Source organism: Myotis brandtii, unplaced genomic scaffold (assembly GCF_000412655.1).
Source record: "Myotis brandtii unplaced genomic scaffold, ASM41265v1 scaffold181, whole genome shotgun sequence".
NCBI lineage: Eukaryota > Metazoa > Chordata > Mammalia > Chiroptera > Vespertilionidae > Myotis > Myotis brandtii.
Genome location: NW_005356712.1, coordinates 1,427,154 through 1,440,275, shown reverse-complemented (window position 1 = coordinate 1,440,275; position 13,122 = coordinate 1,427,154). Strand labels below are relative to the sequence as shown.

Below are 13,122 nucleotides of genomic sequence, written 5' to 3'. Positions count from 1 at the left end.
GCCCGGGCTGCTGTCCGAGGAGGCCGGACTGCTGCCCCTGCCCGCCCAGGACCCCGAGCTGCTGTCGGTGATCCGGCAGAAGGAGAAGGACCTGGTGCTGGCGGCCCGGCTGGGCAAGGCGCTGCTCGAGAAGAACCAGGACATGAGCCGGCAGTACGAGCAGATGCACAAGGAGCTGACGGACAAACTGGAGGTGAGTTCGTCCCCGCCGGGGTGGGTGGGAAGCGGGGAGCCCAGGCACCCGCCAGGCCCTGGGCAGCTTCCGGAGCCACTCACCCGCTCCACCGCACTCCACCCCTCCCTTGCTCACCCTGCCTCACAGAAAACCGCCTGGAAGCATGGGGGGAGGATGGAGGGTTTCGGATTATCAGACCAGGGCATGCAGTGAATACACCGACTTTGCCACCCTGTTCACAGCAAATGGGTGCAGGCACGCTGTGGGCCAGTCTACATACAGACTGTGCACAGCATCTACCATAGAGCTCACAGCACGACTAACTCATACAGCACTGGGTGATGTCTGCACACTGAGAAGTGAGAAAGGGTAAGCATTTAAAATATGCTTCAGGTTTTCAGAGAAGTAGTTAATCTCTAATCAGGGTGTTAGCCTAAAGCTTCCCAGTTTGGGCATTAAGGCCTCCAGATGCCCTTGTCTTAACTTCCCGGCAGCTCAGAGTTGTGGGAAACAAGTGCCCCTAAAGGAGCTTTTTATAGCCTTCAAATACTCGGGGATTAGGGAACGTGGTTCCATTGCAGCCAGGCAGGCCTGGGCTCAGCACGTGACCGCTGGTGGTGGATTTAATGTGGACCTCAGTATTTATGTGTATTTAAACAGCACTTTTCTGTGTTCTGGGTCTCACACGTGCAACTGGATGGCCAAATAGGAGAACCTTATTGTTTCAACTATTATACATACCCCTTAAAGGAGCTAGAAGATTTCTGCCGTTTCTTGCCCTTAACTAGAAAAGGGTCTTAACCAGAAAGTGGCCTGGAGCACCACCAGCATTTCCAAAAATTAGGGAGATTTAAAAAGGGGAAGCATCTGTGGCAGTGGAGACAAGCTTACCTTTTTTCGGCCTGTGCATTCACTATTGTTACCCACTTTGGCTGCAGCCAGTTTTTTGTTTTTTATTGGTTACAGGAGAATAGTACAGTCCTGAATAAGGTCTGAAATGGACCCTAGTCTGGTTCTATATCACGTGCTACTGGTCGAACAGTCAGAATGTAGGCTCCAAAACTTTTCTAGAATACGATTTAAGTGTGTCTGTAGTCCAACAACATAGCGAAAGCAAATCAGGGAGAGAAAAGGGAAACCAACGAGTGCCCTGTAGTTCAGTTGGCCTGTTAACTAGGTCTGCCAGTCGATGAACTCCCGAGATACCTTTCTGAAAAGCGGTTTGTGAAACCTATAGGTAGACTGCCAAAAAGCAGCCCAATGAATTGAATTGTTTCATTTTCACTTGAAGTAGAGGTCTACAAATAAAAGGGTGTCTTTTTTAAAAAAAGAGATTTGATTACACGGCTCTATATAGAAGTACTACTGCAGAGATTTATACTTGATTTGAAATTCCTGCAGTGAGGGACTTGATTGAAGAGACAGCCGACTTGAAAGGGCCATCATATCAGTCGGTTTGATGAGTGGTAGATTTCAGCGTAATCCTGAGTGTGCAGTTACACACATCCTGGGTTCCATGTGGAGCCTTTAGACATTTCTTCAACAAAGGAAAAAGATTTCAAAATTCAGTACCCAGAAAGGTTCTGTTGTAAGTGAATAGATTACCTTTGACTTATAAAATAGTTTAAAGCTCTTAAACTAGTTTTTAAAATCTTCACTCCTCTGCAGGCCAGCGTTATGAACTCTAGTTAAATTTCTGGAGGTTGGTTGCACAACAGTATGAATGTACTTAGCACTACTGAACTGTACACTTAAAAATTAGGACGGGAAATTTTATGTTACGTATACTGTGGTCCCCCCTTATCTGAGGAGATGTTCCAAGACCCCCAGCAGATGCCGGAAACCACAGATAGTACCGAACCTCATATGTACTATGTTTTTTCCTATACATATGGACCTATGATAAAGTTTAATTTATAAATTAGACACAGTAAGAGATTAACAATAATAATAAAATAGAACAATTAAGCCGAGAACTTTTACCTTTTCACTTGCAGTAAATACTTCATAGCTTCCCTGGTGGTTCCAACTTGCCAGCATTACTACTCTTGTGTTTTACAGCCGTTATTAAGTAAAATAAGGGTTACCTGAACACAAGCACTGCAATACCAGGTTAGTCGATCTGATAACCCCGAGGGCTACTAAGTGACTAACTGGCGGGAGTGTGTACAGCTGGACAAAGGGATGATTCACTTGCCAGGCAGGATAGAGTAGGAGGATGTGAGATTTATCACGCTTCTCAGATGGGCGCAAAATTGAAAACTTATGAATTGTTTATTTCTGGAATTTTCCATTAATATTTTTGGACCAAGCTTGACTGTGGGTAGTTGAAACTGTGGAAAGTGAAACTACAGATAAGGGGGGAATGCTGTACTTTACCACAATTTAAAAAATAATGGTTTTTTTGAACAGTTTATTTTTAAAAAGCCAAATATTGAGCATTATTGAAACTGTGTGATGAAGAGTTCAGTTATACTATTTCTTCTAGATATGTTTGAAAATTTTTAGTTTTGCTCTGGCCAGGGGACTTGGTTGGTTGGAGTGTTGTCCTGTGCACCAAAAAGTTGTGGGTTCTATTCCGGGTCAGGGCACATACTTAGGCTGTGGGTTCGATTCCCCCGTGAGAGCGCATACAAGAGGCAACCGGTAAATGTTTCTCTCTCCCTCCCCCTTCCTCTCTCTAAAATCAAATTTTTTAATCTACAAATTCATGGTAAATAAAAGGAAACTGAGGCCCAGAGAGACTGTAGACCCCAAGAAGGCAGGCACTATATCAGTTGTTGTTTTAGCCTCACCCAAGCATATGTTTCACTGATGTGAGAGAAAGAGAGAAACATTGATGTGGGAGAGAAACATGGATTGGTTGCCTCCCCTACAGGCCCAAATCCACAACCCAGGTATGTGCCTTGACCGGGAATCAAACCCTCAACTTTTTTGGTGTACAGGGTGACACTCCAACCAACTCAGCCACCCAGCTGGGGTTCTAGTCCTATTTTTTTAAGAGGGCAAAACAAGTCAGATGAAAATGATTACATAATGGGACTCAGTAGTAGATTTAGGGAAGCAAACCTAGGAGGTCTTTATTTGCATTCAGTGCTAGGTCCACTTTAAAAAAAAGGTCTTTTTTCTTTGTATTTTTTAAGAATCATATCCTGGACTTAGAGAATGGTGTTGCTTTTTCAGTTCTTTGCAGAAATCCATTTCTGTGACAACCAATTTTGGGTAGGCTAATGGTACTAGATTTGTTTTTTCAGAGTTTTAAATAAACTTTTTTTTTTTAGAATGATTTTAGATTTTCAGAAAAATGTGGAAAGATGGTGCAGAGAGTTTCCATATGCCCTGCACCCGGTTTCCTCTATTACTAACACCTTACGTTAGTGTGGTACACACCGTCATTAAGAAACCAGTACTACCTCGTCAGTCAACCCAGGAACCAAGAGGTCTCCAGTTCGATTCCCTGTCATGGCACATGCCATGGTTGCAGGCTTGATCCCCCAGTGTGAGGTGGTGTGCAGGAGGTAGCCAATCAGTGATTCTCTCTCATCACTGATGTTTCTCTCTCTCTCTCTCTCTCTCTCTCTCTCTCTCTCTTCCTTCCTCTCTGAAATCAATAAAAATACATTATTTTTTTTAAAAAGAAGCCAATACTGATATGTAAAGTCCTGAGTTTATTCAGATTTCCTTAGCCTTTACTTTATGTATTTTTCTGTTCCAGAATTCCATTCAGGATACTACATTACATTTAGTTTTCATATCTTAGTCTCTTCTTTGCTGCAACAGTTTCTTAGGCTTTCCTTGTTCTTGTTTTTTTAATTTATTTTTATTCATTGATTTTTTTTTTTTTTTTTTGGAGATAGAGGAAAGGGCGGGGGAGGGAGAGAGATAGAGAGGGAGAGAGAGAGAGAAACATGGATTTGTTGTTCCACTTACTTATGCATTTATTGGTTGATTCTAGTATGTGCCCTGACTGGGCATTAAACCTGTAACTAACTGAGCTACGTGGCTAGGATGAATTTCTTTGTTTTTGATGACCTTGACACTTTTGATATTAACTTTTTCCTCTGTGGAGGTATAATTGACCTATAACATTATGTTGTTTCAGGTGTAGATATTAACTTTTAAGATACCATATAGTCCCAAGAAACAAGGAATAGTATGGGCAGAGCCTCCGGACCTCCACACTTGCTGACAATTCTGCCTAGAGCAGCGGTTGCCACTTGTGGTCCGTGAGGTCCGAAAGGTTGGCGACCGCTGGCCTAGAGTTTACTGGTTAACTCAGCACTTAATTGAAATATAATTCTAGGAGAAACCCTTCTTTTTTCAGAGTAGATAAAAAGCTACATTTTGTATGTTTATAAATAGGAAGGTCTTAATCCCCGCGCCCCCCCCCCCAAGTGTTGAGAAACCTGCATTAGGAACTTTGTCTCATGTCCAAAGAAATGCAAGGACAGATTGATCAGACCACCTGTCCCCGACCCCGCCCCTCAAGTGGATTGGATTGTTTTAGTTGCTTGGTCGGGCTGTTCACTAACAGCTGTTTGCTGAGTATTTTTAAGTCTCTCTGTTCTTTCAGAACACAAGCCTGATTTATCTGGCCTCTCAGTAACACTGTGAGTACTGAGTTCTTGCTGTTGCCGTCTGCTCAATAGTTTTCATTTTGGAAAAACTCGATAAAACCAAGAATTACCATTTTAAGGTTGTAATTATCCCTTGTTTCTGCATTTCATCTTCCTGAAGTGTCTACAGTGAGTAAAACATCCTCCTTTTGGAAGTTTAGCAATATGAGGGAAGCATCGATAGAGCATGAAGTTCTCATGCTGATGAGTAGAAGCCCTCCCTTGTCATTCCTTTTCCCACATGCTCCAAACAGAGGCTGTATAAAGTACAACCAAAAAGTGACTTTTTCAACAAATATACTAGCATGGCTATAAACAAATGAGTTGTTCCCTTAAAGTGATCAACTTGAGCTGTACATTTATTTCAATATTTATTAACAAACTGCCTTTGCTAACGTGCTCGGAAAGTTAGTTTTGGATCACTGCTTTTATCTTTTGGCACGTTATTTGGACTATTCTGTAATGGTAAATTTTCATCTTTGGGAGGTAAATTCGACTTTCAGAAACACTCACACCTCACCCAGAGCAAAGTAAGGAATGAATAGATGTCAGGGTGATATGACATCACCTCTTTTTTAGGCACATGTCAGATGTGAAGTAATGGGACTGATTTTCTTGTGTAACTACATTCCGGCCCTTAAGGCTTCCCAAAAGAAGCATTCCAAAAAACATTTGAAAAGTGAAATCTTGGCTAGATTGATAGCCTAGCTTCCCAAGGTGAAGAGATGACTGAGTCCTCGGAAGGAGATTCACATGCTCCTGTTAGCCTGTTGAAATAATTTCATGCTTGTTATCAACCTTCAGTGCATCAGATCTTGGATAGATGGGTGGGGGGGGGGGGGGGGGGGGGGGTGGATGGATGAATGAATGGATGCCTAGGCCTCATCCCATTCTTAACTAAATCACGATCTTTGAAACTGGGGTTCAGGTGGGTATATTTTTGGAGATTTATATCAGAGCTTTTCTGAGAGACTGAAAGTTGAGGACCATTGCTTTAACTTATATTCATATAATCCTTTAGGTATAGACTTGGCTTTTTTTTGGACATACTGTGCTTTCAAGTAGGAGAACATACTTGCCTCTGAAAAGAGGCAGTTGTATTCATCGCACAGAAACAGAAAGATGTTCTTATTTCCTTCAATCCAAAAGAATCTTTTTCTATTGAGCTGCTACTTCCAGTCATTTATACTTTTTCCCGCATACCATTCCTCACACTCCACTTGTTACAGGTATCGGCCCGTCCCACTGGAATAAAAACTCCATGTAGGCAAGGGCCATGTCTGTTTTGTTCATCACTGTGTCCCCAGCACAGTGGCTGGCTCATAGTAGGCACTAAAGAATGGATTAGCAAAAAAATATGCAAGGCTGCTAGGCCATGATTTAGAGCAGGCCTGAACCTGACCTTGCCTTAATGATTTTGAAATACAGTGCTGTATATATAGCAACAAATATTTATTGAGTGGTGATTTAGAGCACTAAACAGTCAAATGACTGGACACAAATCCCAGCTCTGTCATTTACTAGTATTGATCTTAAGCTCATTACTTAACCTCTTCTGTTGCCTCATTTGTAAGAAAAGATAGTTCATCTGAAGGATCTCTGGAGTTCTTTCCGTCTCTGAGAATTCTGTCTGGTATTGTGCCAGGCATAAAAGATGCTTTCAACAGAAGCCTTCTTCAATAGTCATTTTAAGTTGTTTAAATGTATAGTTCAGCTAATTAGGTAACTTGCTAAATTTCAAGCGAATTCCTAAGTCTAGAACCCCATGCCCAAGGACAAGAATAAACATAATAACTTCCAAGTATTTTCCATAGGAATGGCATTCTTTTTATGAAACCAACTCCTTTTCTACTCTGGACAAAGGGAATATTTTCGTAGCTGTGAAATGGGCAACTTTTCCCAAGTGGTAGTGTTTTGTTGTGCTAAAAAAGAAAAGTTAGGAGAGGCCCTGGCCAGGTAGCTCACTTGGTTAGAGCATGGTCCCAATATACCAAAGTTGTGGGTTCCATCCCTAGTCAGGGCACATAGAAGACTCAACCAATGAATGCACGAGTAAATGGAACAACGAGTCCATGTTTCTCTCCCCACCCCCCCCTCAAATCAATACACAAACAAAAAAAGTTAGGAGAGTGTGCAAAGAGAAAAATGAAAGGCTGTAGAATTTTTAACAGGTTTTAAATCTTCACTTTTCACCCAGCACTTAGAACAAGAGAAACACGAACTAAGAAGACGATTTGAGAACCGAGAAGGAGAGTGGGAAGGGCGTGTGTCCGAGCTGGAGAGTGACGTGAAACAGCTTCAGGATGAGTTGGAGAGGCAGCAGGTTCACCTACGGGAGGCAGATCGGGAAAAAACACGGGCTGTCCAGGAATTATCGGAACAGAACCAAAGGTTATTGGATCAGCTCAGCAGGGTGAGTCCCAAGTTAAGAATTGATGGTGTAACATTCTTCACTGAATTTGAAAGCTGAAGTAGAGCGTCTGTATCATGTCAATCATGTATATACGTAGTAAGAGTAATTCTCACTTCTGTTGCATTTGGTGTTATATCAACTTGAATATTTTTCACCGGTAAGGACTTAGCTGTGCCAAACTACGAATCAGGAGCCAAGACCTTTCCCGGCAGGGCCAGCTATTGAGGCTTTCACAATCACTTCACTTGGGGGTGTTCTCATTTTTAAAATGAAAGAGTTGTGTTTAATGATTTCTGACATTCCTTGTAGCTCCAAAAGTCTATGATTCCTTTAACTAGAGAAAGCCCGTCACTGGTAAAATTATGTTAATGCGTTTAGTTCAATTATCAAATGCCTCCGTCTTTAAACTGAAAAGCTTAGGGAAATTTTCTAGGGCAGATGATTTTTATTGATGTTGTCTTTGTGAATATAGATTCCTTCGTATTATTTAAATATGAAAGGAGGTATGTGTATCTGTATTTGAAATGTGTTCTCTTTATTTCCACACTAAGTAAAAATTCTTTAAAAAAAATTCTTGTACCATTTATAGGGTGGTGTCATGAAAGTACTAATTAACCAAGGTCAAACCTGTAAAATCATTGCAAAAAAAGGGTTTGAGGGTTGAATAGGTGGAAACCTAATTTAAATATAGAACATACCTTTTTAACAAATGCAGGAATGTTGTTAATGCCCTGGTCTCTAAATCCACCCACTTTTGAATTAAGAGCTGCATTTACTATTGTACCTAAGTCCTTCTTGTGTGTTGAAAGAAAGCTGCTAACTCTTTAGTTACCAAAGGAAAAAAAGAACTTCTCTGATCTCATCCCTAAGCATTAATATTCTTTTAAAAGAATTTTTAAAATTGATTTCAGAGAGGAAGGGGGGGAGAGAGAGAGAGAAACATCAATGATGAGAGAGACTCATTGATTGGCTCCCTCCTGCACGCCCCCTACTGGGGATCGAGCCTGCAACCTGGGCATGTGCCCTTGACCAGAATTGAACCCAGGAACCTTCAATCCAGGCCAACATTCTATCCACTGAGCCAAACCGGCTAGGGCAGCACTAATATTCTCATGAGAGCATGCCTTTGTCTGCATGGTTCGTTCATCTTTGGTTCTTAGATCTTTGGAAAAGGCTTGGCTAGAACAGCATATGGTAAATTCTTGGTGTTTCCACTAATTCGATGGTTAACACTTGTATGAGGTTATTTCACTAGTCAGTTGCTCCCAGTGGGTACTCTGAGACTATTAAAGCCTTCATTTCTCACAAGGAAGTGTGAAGTAACTGCTACTAATAGAGAAAGGAAGAGGAAGGGGAGGTAGAGAAGGAGAGAATGGAAGGGGGAGGGAGAGTGAGAGTAGGGGAGGGAGAAGGAAGAAAGAAGGACAGGAGAGAGGGAAAGAGAGAGAGATGCATTCATAGCAGAATGTATCTGAAAGGTGGCCCTGGCCGGGTGGCTCAGTGGGTTGGAGTGTCCTCTCAGTGCACCAGGGTTGTGGGTCCCATCCCCAGTCAGGGCATGTGTAGGAATCAACCAATAAATGCATAAATGGGTGGAGCAACAAATAGCTGTTTCTCTCTCTAAATTTTAAAAAATTAAAAAAACAGAATGTTATGAAAGGTGAGAATTCAAGCGATAGATCTGAAGGTCTTAGCTGCAGGTGTCCTGTCCAGGGAATCCAGTCACCATTTGGCTGGAAAGGAAGAGTTGGACAGGTCTTCAAGAAGTCATTTCCAGGGCCAGCTCAGGAACAACGTTTCTGACTCAGTTCTAAAACCATTTTCAGCAACTGGGAAGGGAATCTCCAGCCTTGTGAGATTGTAGACAGGTTTTTGAGTCTTCATTATTCATGAAAGATTAAACCAACCATATAGGCCTAGACACATCGATTTGTTTGTTCAAGAACATTTATTTCATACTGATTCTGAGCAAGTATTTCTTAAGGAGACTTAAGAAAGGAACACAACCAGCCAGAACAATGAAAGGGGAAATTATTTCTTGAGGCTAAATTCACGTTCTGAAAGAACTCTAGGTGGCCAAGAGAGATGAAGGGAGAAAGCAAACATTAGCATGACATAGGAAAGAGCCCAGAGCTGGGAATGTAGATGCTTTTCATTAGCAGGTGACCTTCTTTGTGCCTCACTTTCCTTGTCCTTAAGATGGGGGTAAAATTTGTGCTGCATGCAAGTACTGCTGACGTGAAAATAAGATAAGGTGTTTATGTTAAGTCGTATAAGAAGGTAAGGATTTGTGTCAGTGTGGATGGTTCTTTTATTAAAGCAGTGTCTTTATAGTTGAGGTTCCTTTGCCTAATTTCTCTGTAGAAATTCCCAATAAGCAGCTCCCAAAAGATCATAGGAAGATAACATTTCCACTCGATCTAGATTCTTGGTATCCTCTCTGGCCTTGAATGAAGGCCGTTGGTGAGTTTAGTGGCCTTTTTTCCCTTTCTCTTTTTAAGCAGGACAATTCCCTGGGGTTTCTTTCCGTCAGCAGCCAGTTTAGAGTGCATTACATTTTCATTCTATTAACTGGGTATTCAGGAACTTGAGGACTCGAGTGGTACTTTGAAGTGAATTCAGATTCTCCTAGGACAAGAAAACAGCCAGCAGAAGTAATAGAAGGCCATACTTTTCTTGCAGTGTACATAATGTGCTTTTATAAGCATGAAATGTATAATATCGAAAATGCAGTAGAGTATTTCTGTGGTGCTTTTGTTCAAAGTATTTTTAAATATATTTCCTTTGCTGCCATGTCTTCCAGGGCATTTGTTTGTTTGTTTTTTAAATATATTTTTTATTGATTTCAGAGAGGAAGGGAGGGGAGAGAGAGATAGAAACATCAGTGATTGCCCTGACTGGTTTGGCTCAGTGGATAGAGCGTCGGCCTGCGGACCAAAGGGTCCCCGGTTCGATTCTGGTCAAGGGCATGTACCTTGGTTGTGGGCACATCCCCAGTAGGGGGTGTACAGGAGGCAGCTGATCGATGTTTCTCGCTCATCGATGTTTCTAACTCTCTATCCCTCTCCCTTCCTCTGATGAGAGAGAATCATTGATCGGCTGCCTCCTGCACACCCCACACTGGGGATCAACCCCACAACTGGGCATGTGCCCTGACCAGGAATTGAACCGTGACCTCCTGGTTCTTAGGGCGAAGCTCAACTACTGAGCCATGCTGGCTGGGCTGTTTTGTTTTTTAATTTTTTAATAATAGTTCTATTAAGATATAATTCACAAACCATAACATTTACTTTTTTAAAGTGTACAAGTCAGTGGTTTTTAGTATATTTACAGAGTTGTGCTACCATCTCTACTATCTAATTATAGGATATTTTACCTCCCTCCCCAAAAAAAACCAAAAAATCTGTACCTATTAGCAGTTGGTTTTTAGTATATTTACAGAGTTGTGCTACCATCTCCACTATCTAATTATAGGATATTTTACCTCCCTCCCCCCCAAAAAAACCCCAAAAACCTGTACCTATTAGCAGCCACTCCCCGATTCCTCCTAACCCTCTACCCCATGCCCTGACAACCACTAATTTCTGTCTCTGTGGATTTGCCTATTCTGCACATTTCATGTAAATGGAATCATACATACTAGTATGTGACCCTTTGTGCCTGGCTTCTTTCCCTTAGCATAATGTTTCCAGGGTTCATCCACATTGTAGCAGGTATTAGTACTTTATTTTTATAGATGAGGAGAATTCCGCTGCATGGATTTAACACATTTTGTTTATCCACTCATTATTTGAGGAACATTTGGGCTGTTTTCACTTTTTGGCTACTATAAACATTCATATACAGGTGTTTTGTGTGACTAAGTTTCTTTTCAGCTCTAAAATAGGGTGCTGTGAGCACGTGTATCCCATGAGCTTCTGGATCCTCATTACGATGAAGGAAGGGATAGGTATTGTTCTGATTTTATAGCTGGGAAAGCCTTAGGGACAGAAAGAAAGATACGTGACTTGATTAAGGCTCTTCCTTTTTAAGCTGATTGGGCCTCAGTTTCTGATGTCTGAGGCAGCAATTAAGATCATAGGCAATGGAGCCAGACAGCCCTGGGACCAAACACAGACTCTGCTATTTACTAGCTGGATGAACATGGAAAAGTTTTTTTCACCTTGGTTTCCTCCTCCGTGTAGTAGGACAGTTATATTATTTCTAGTGCATGATAGTGATGTGAGGACTCAGTGAGAGAATGTATATTACAGCTCCAGTCACACTATCTAGCATATCTCAGAGGCTCAATAAGTATGGTAGCTGTCATTATAATCATCATGCCCTCGTCCTGTCAGTGGGACTTCTGCATTTGAGGAAACATGGATTCTCTCACTTGAGAGTGTCCCCAGCACATGCCAGTGTGTGAAAATGTTTTGTTTAGTAGGTCAGTCCCTATGCAAAAATATTTGTGTGAAATTGAGTCGGGTTTATTCTATGGCACCCCGTATTCCCTGGACGCTGCTGCATATGCCCTGGGGATGCCTTTATCGCCTGTTTATTTGCTTATTTGGACAAAATGCCCTCTAAATTCTCTTCTAGCTTCTAAGATCATGAGTCTTGTTTTGTGAAACTCAGGCTGATGTATTTGGAGAAAGTGGAATTCGCTTCCTAAGTTAGAAAGTAATGCCACGATGGCATTGACAGTGGAGTTTCATAGGACATGTTAGACATTTATCATCCGAACTATGTCAGAAGTGGAAAGAATACAGTGGGCTCCTGGCTATTCTTGTTGTCTAAGGAGAGTCTCCCTTGAAAAGCTGGAGATGGCGGATTGGTGAGAAGCCTCTGACACACAATACAGTATTTTTCATGGGCATTACAGCAAAAACCTCCAGAGCCCCAGACGACTTTTCTCAACAGCAGCAGCAAAGACATCAGGGTTCTGATCCGTATTAAAGAGTCTTGAAGTGATTATTCACTCATTTATCCTGCTACAGCGTGTAACACAGTGTAGACACCGTGGAACATTCTTACATTCTCTGTGTGTACACTGACAAGCCAAAGCAGTGATTTGAACAATGTAGAAACAGTCTTGTTCATTATAAGAAGAATATCAGCAATCGCAGGCTTCTTATTTGGCCTTTTCAGTCTTTAGAGGCAGTTGAAATAAGATATTATTTTCAAAATGAATCTCAGTGGTGTTAGAAACGCCAGTCAGAGTTAAAAGAACGCATTTTCATGGTACTAATAAAACCCCGCTCGCACATTCTTGCAAACACTAAGGTCAGACTTGAGCACCTGGTGACCAAAGAATGGGAAAAGCAATTGCTTTCTTCTTACAAAAAATGGGGTTTAAAATTGCTTAGGGACTTCTTAGGTTTTTCTTCCCCAAAATACATAGCTCTAGAGTTTGTAAAAACTGGCCAGAAAATGTTCTTACTCTTTTCCCTGCAATTTTAGGCGTGATATGTCAGTCACACCTTTTCCCCATCTCCTTCCCTCCTCATCCTACCAACAGCATGTGTGTGGTCCTAGCTCATTTTCTTCACTAGGAGTTAGGGCTTCAGTCCCCTGCAGGCCTGAATGTATACAATCTTAGTGATTCTTTGATTATTATGTATTAGACTAGGGGCCCGGTGTACGAAATTCATGCACTGGGGCAGCGGGGGGGGTGTCCCTCAGCCCAGCCTGCCCCCTCTCACATATTGGGAGCCCTCAGGGGATGTCCTAGTGACGGCTTAGGCCCACTCCCTGCTCCTCTTGGGGAGCGGGCCTAAGTCGCATTCTGGCCTCCCTTTGTGGGAGGTGACTGGGCTGATCAGGGGAAGGCATCAGCCCCATCACCCCGGTGCTGCAGCCACTGCCAGTCACCGCAGCCAGCAAGGTTTTTTCATCAACACGGACTCCAGTCCCTTCACCATGAAAAAATGACAACT

At 42.1% G+C, this 13,122-nt stretch overlaps 1 protein-coding gene across 3 annotated transcripts in view; it reads left to right on the top strand.

The window, feature by feature from the left end:
- Positions 1-6: 6 nt before the first annotated feature.
- Positions 7-13,122, top strand: part of CCDC64 (coiled-coil domain containing 64) — an 87,012-nt gene continuing 73,896 nt past the window's right edge. For 2 of the 3 annotated variants that reach the window (XM_005863773.2, XM_014537686.1), the window contains exons 1-2: positions 54-193; positions 6,989-7,204. In XM_005863773.2, the coding sequence (XP_005863835.1) occupies positions 143-193; positions 6,989-7,204 (267 nt within the window). In that variant the 5' untranslated portion in view covers positions 54-142. Of the gene's footprint in view, positions 194-6,988; positions 7,205-13,122 lie in introns of all 3 variants that reach the window. The other variant, XM_014537687.1, reaches the window with a different exon arrangement.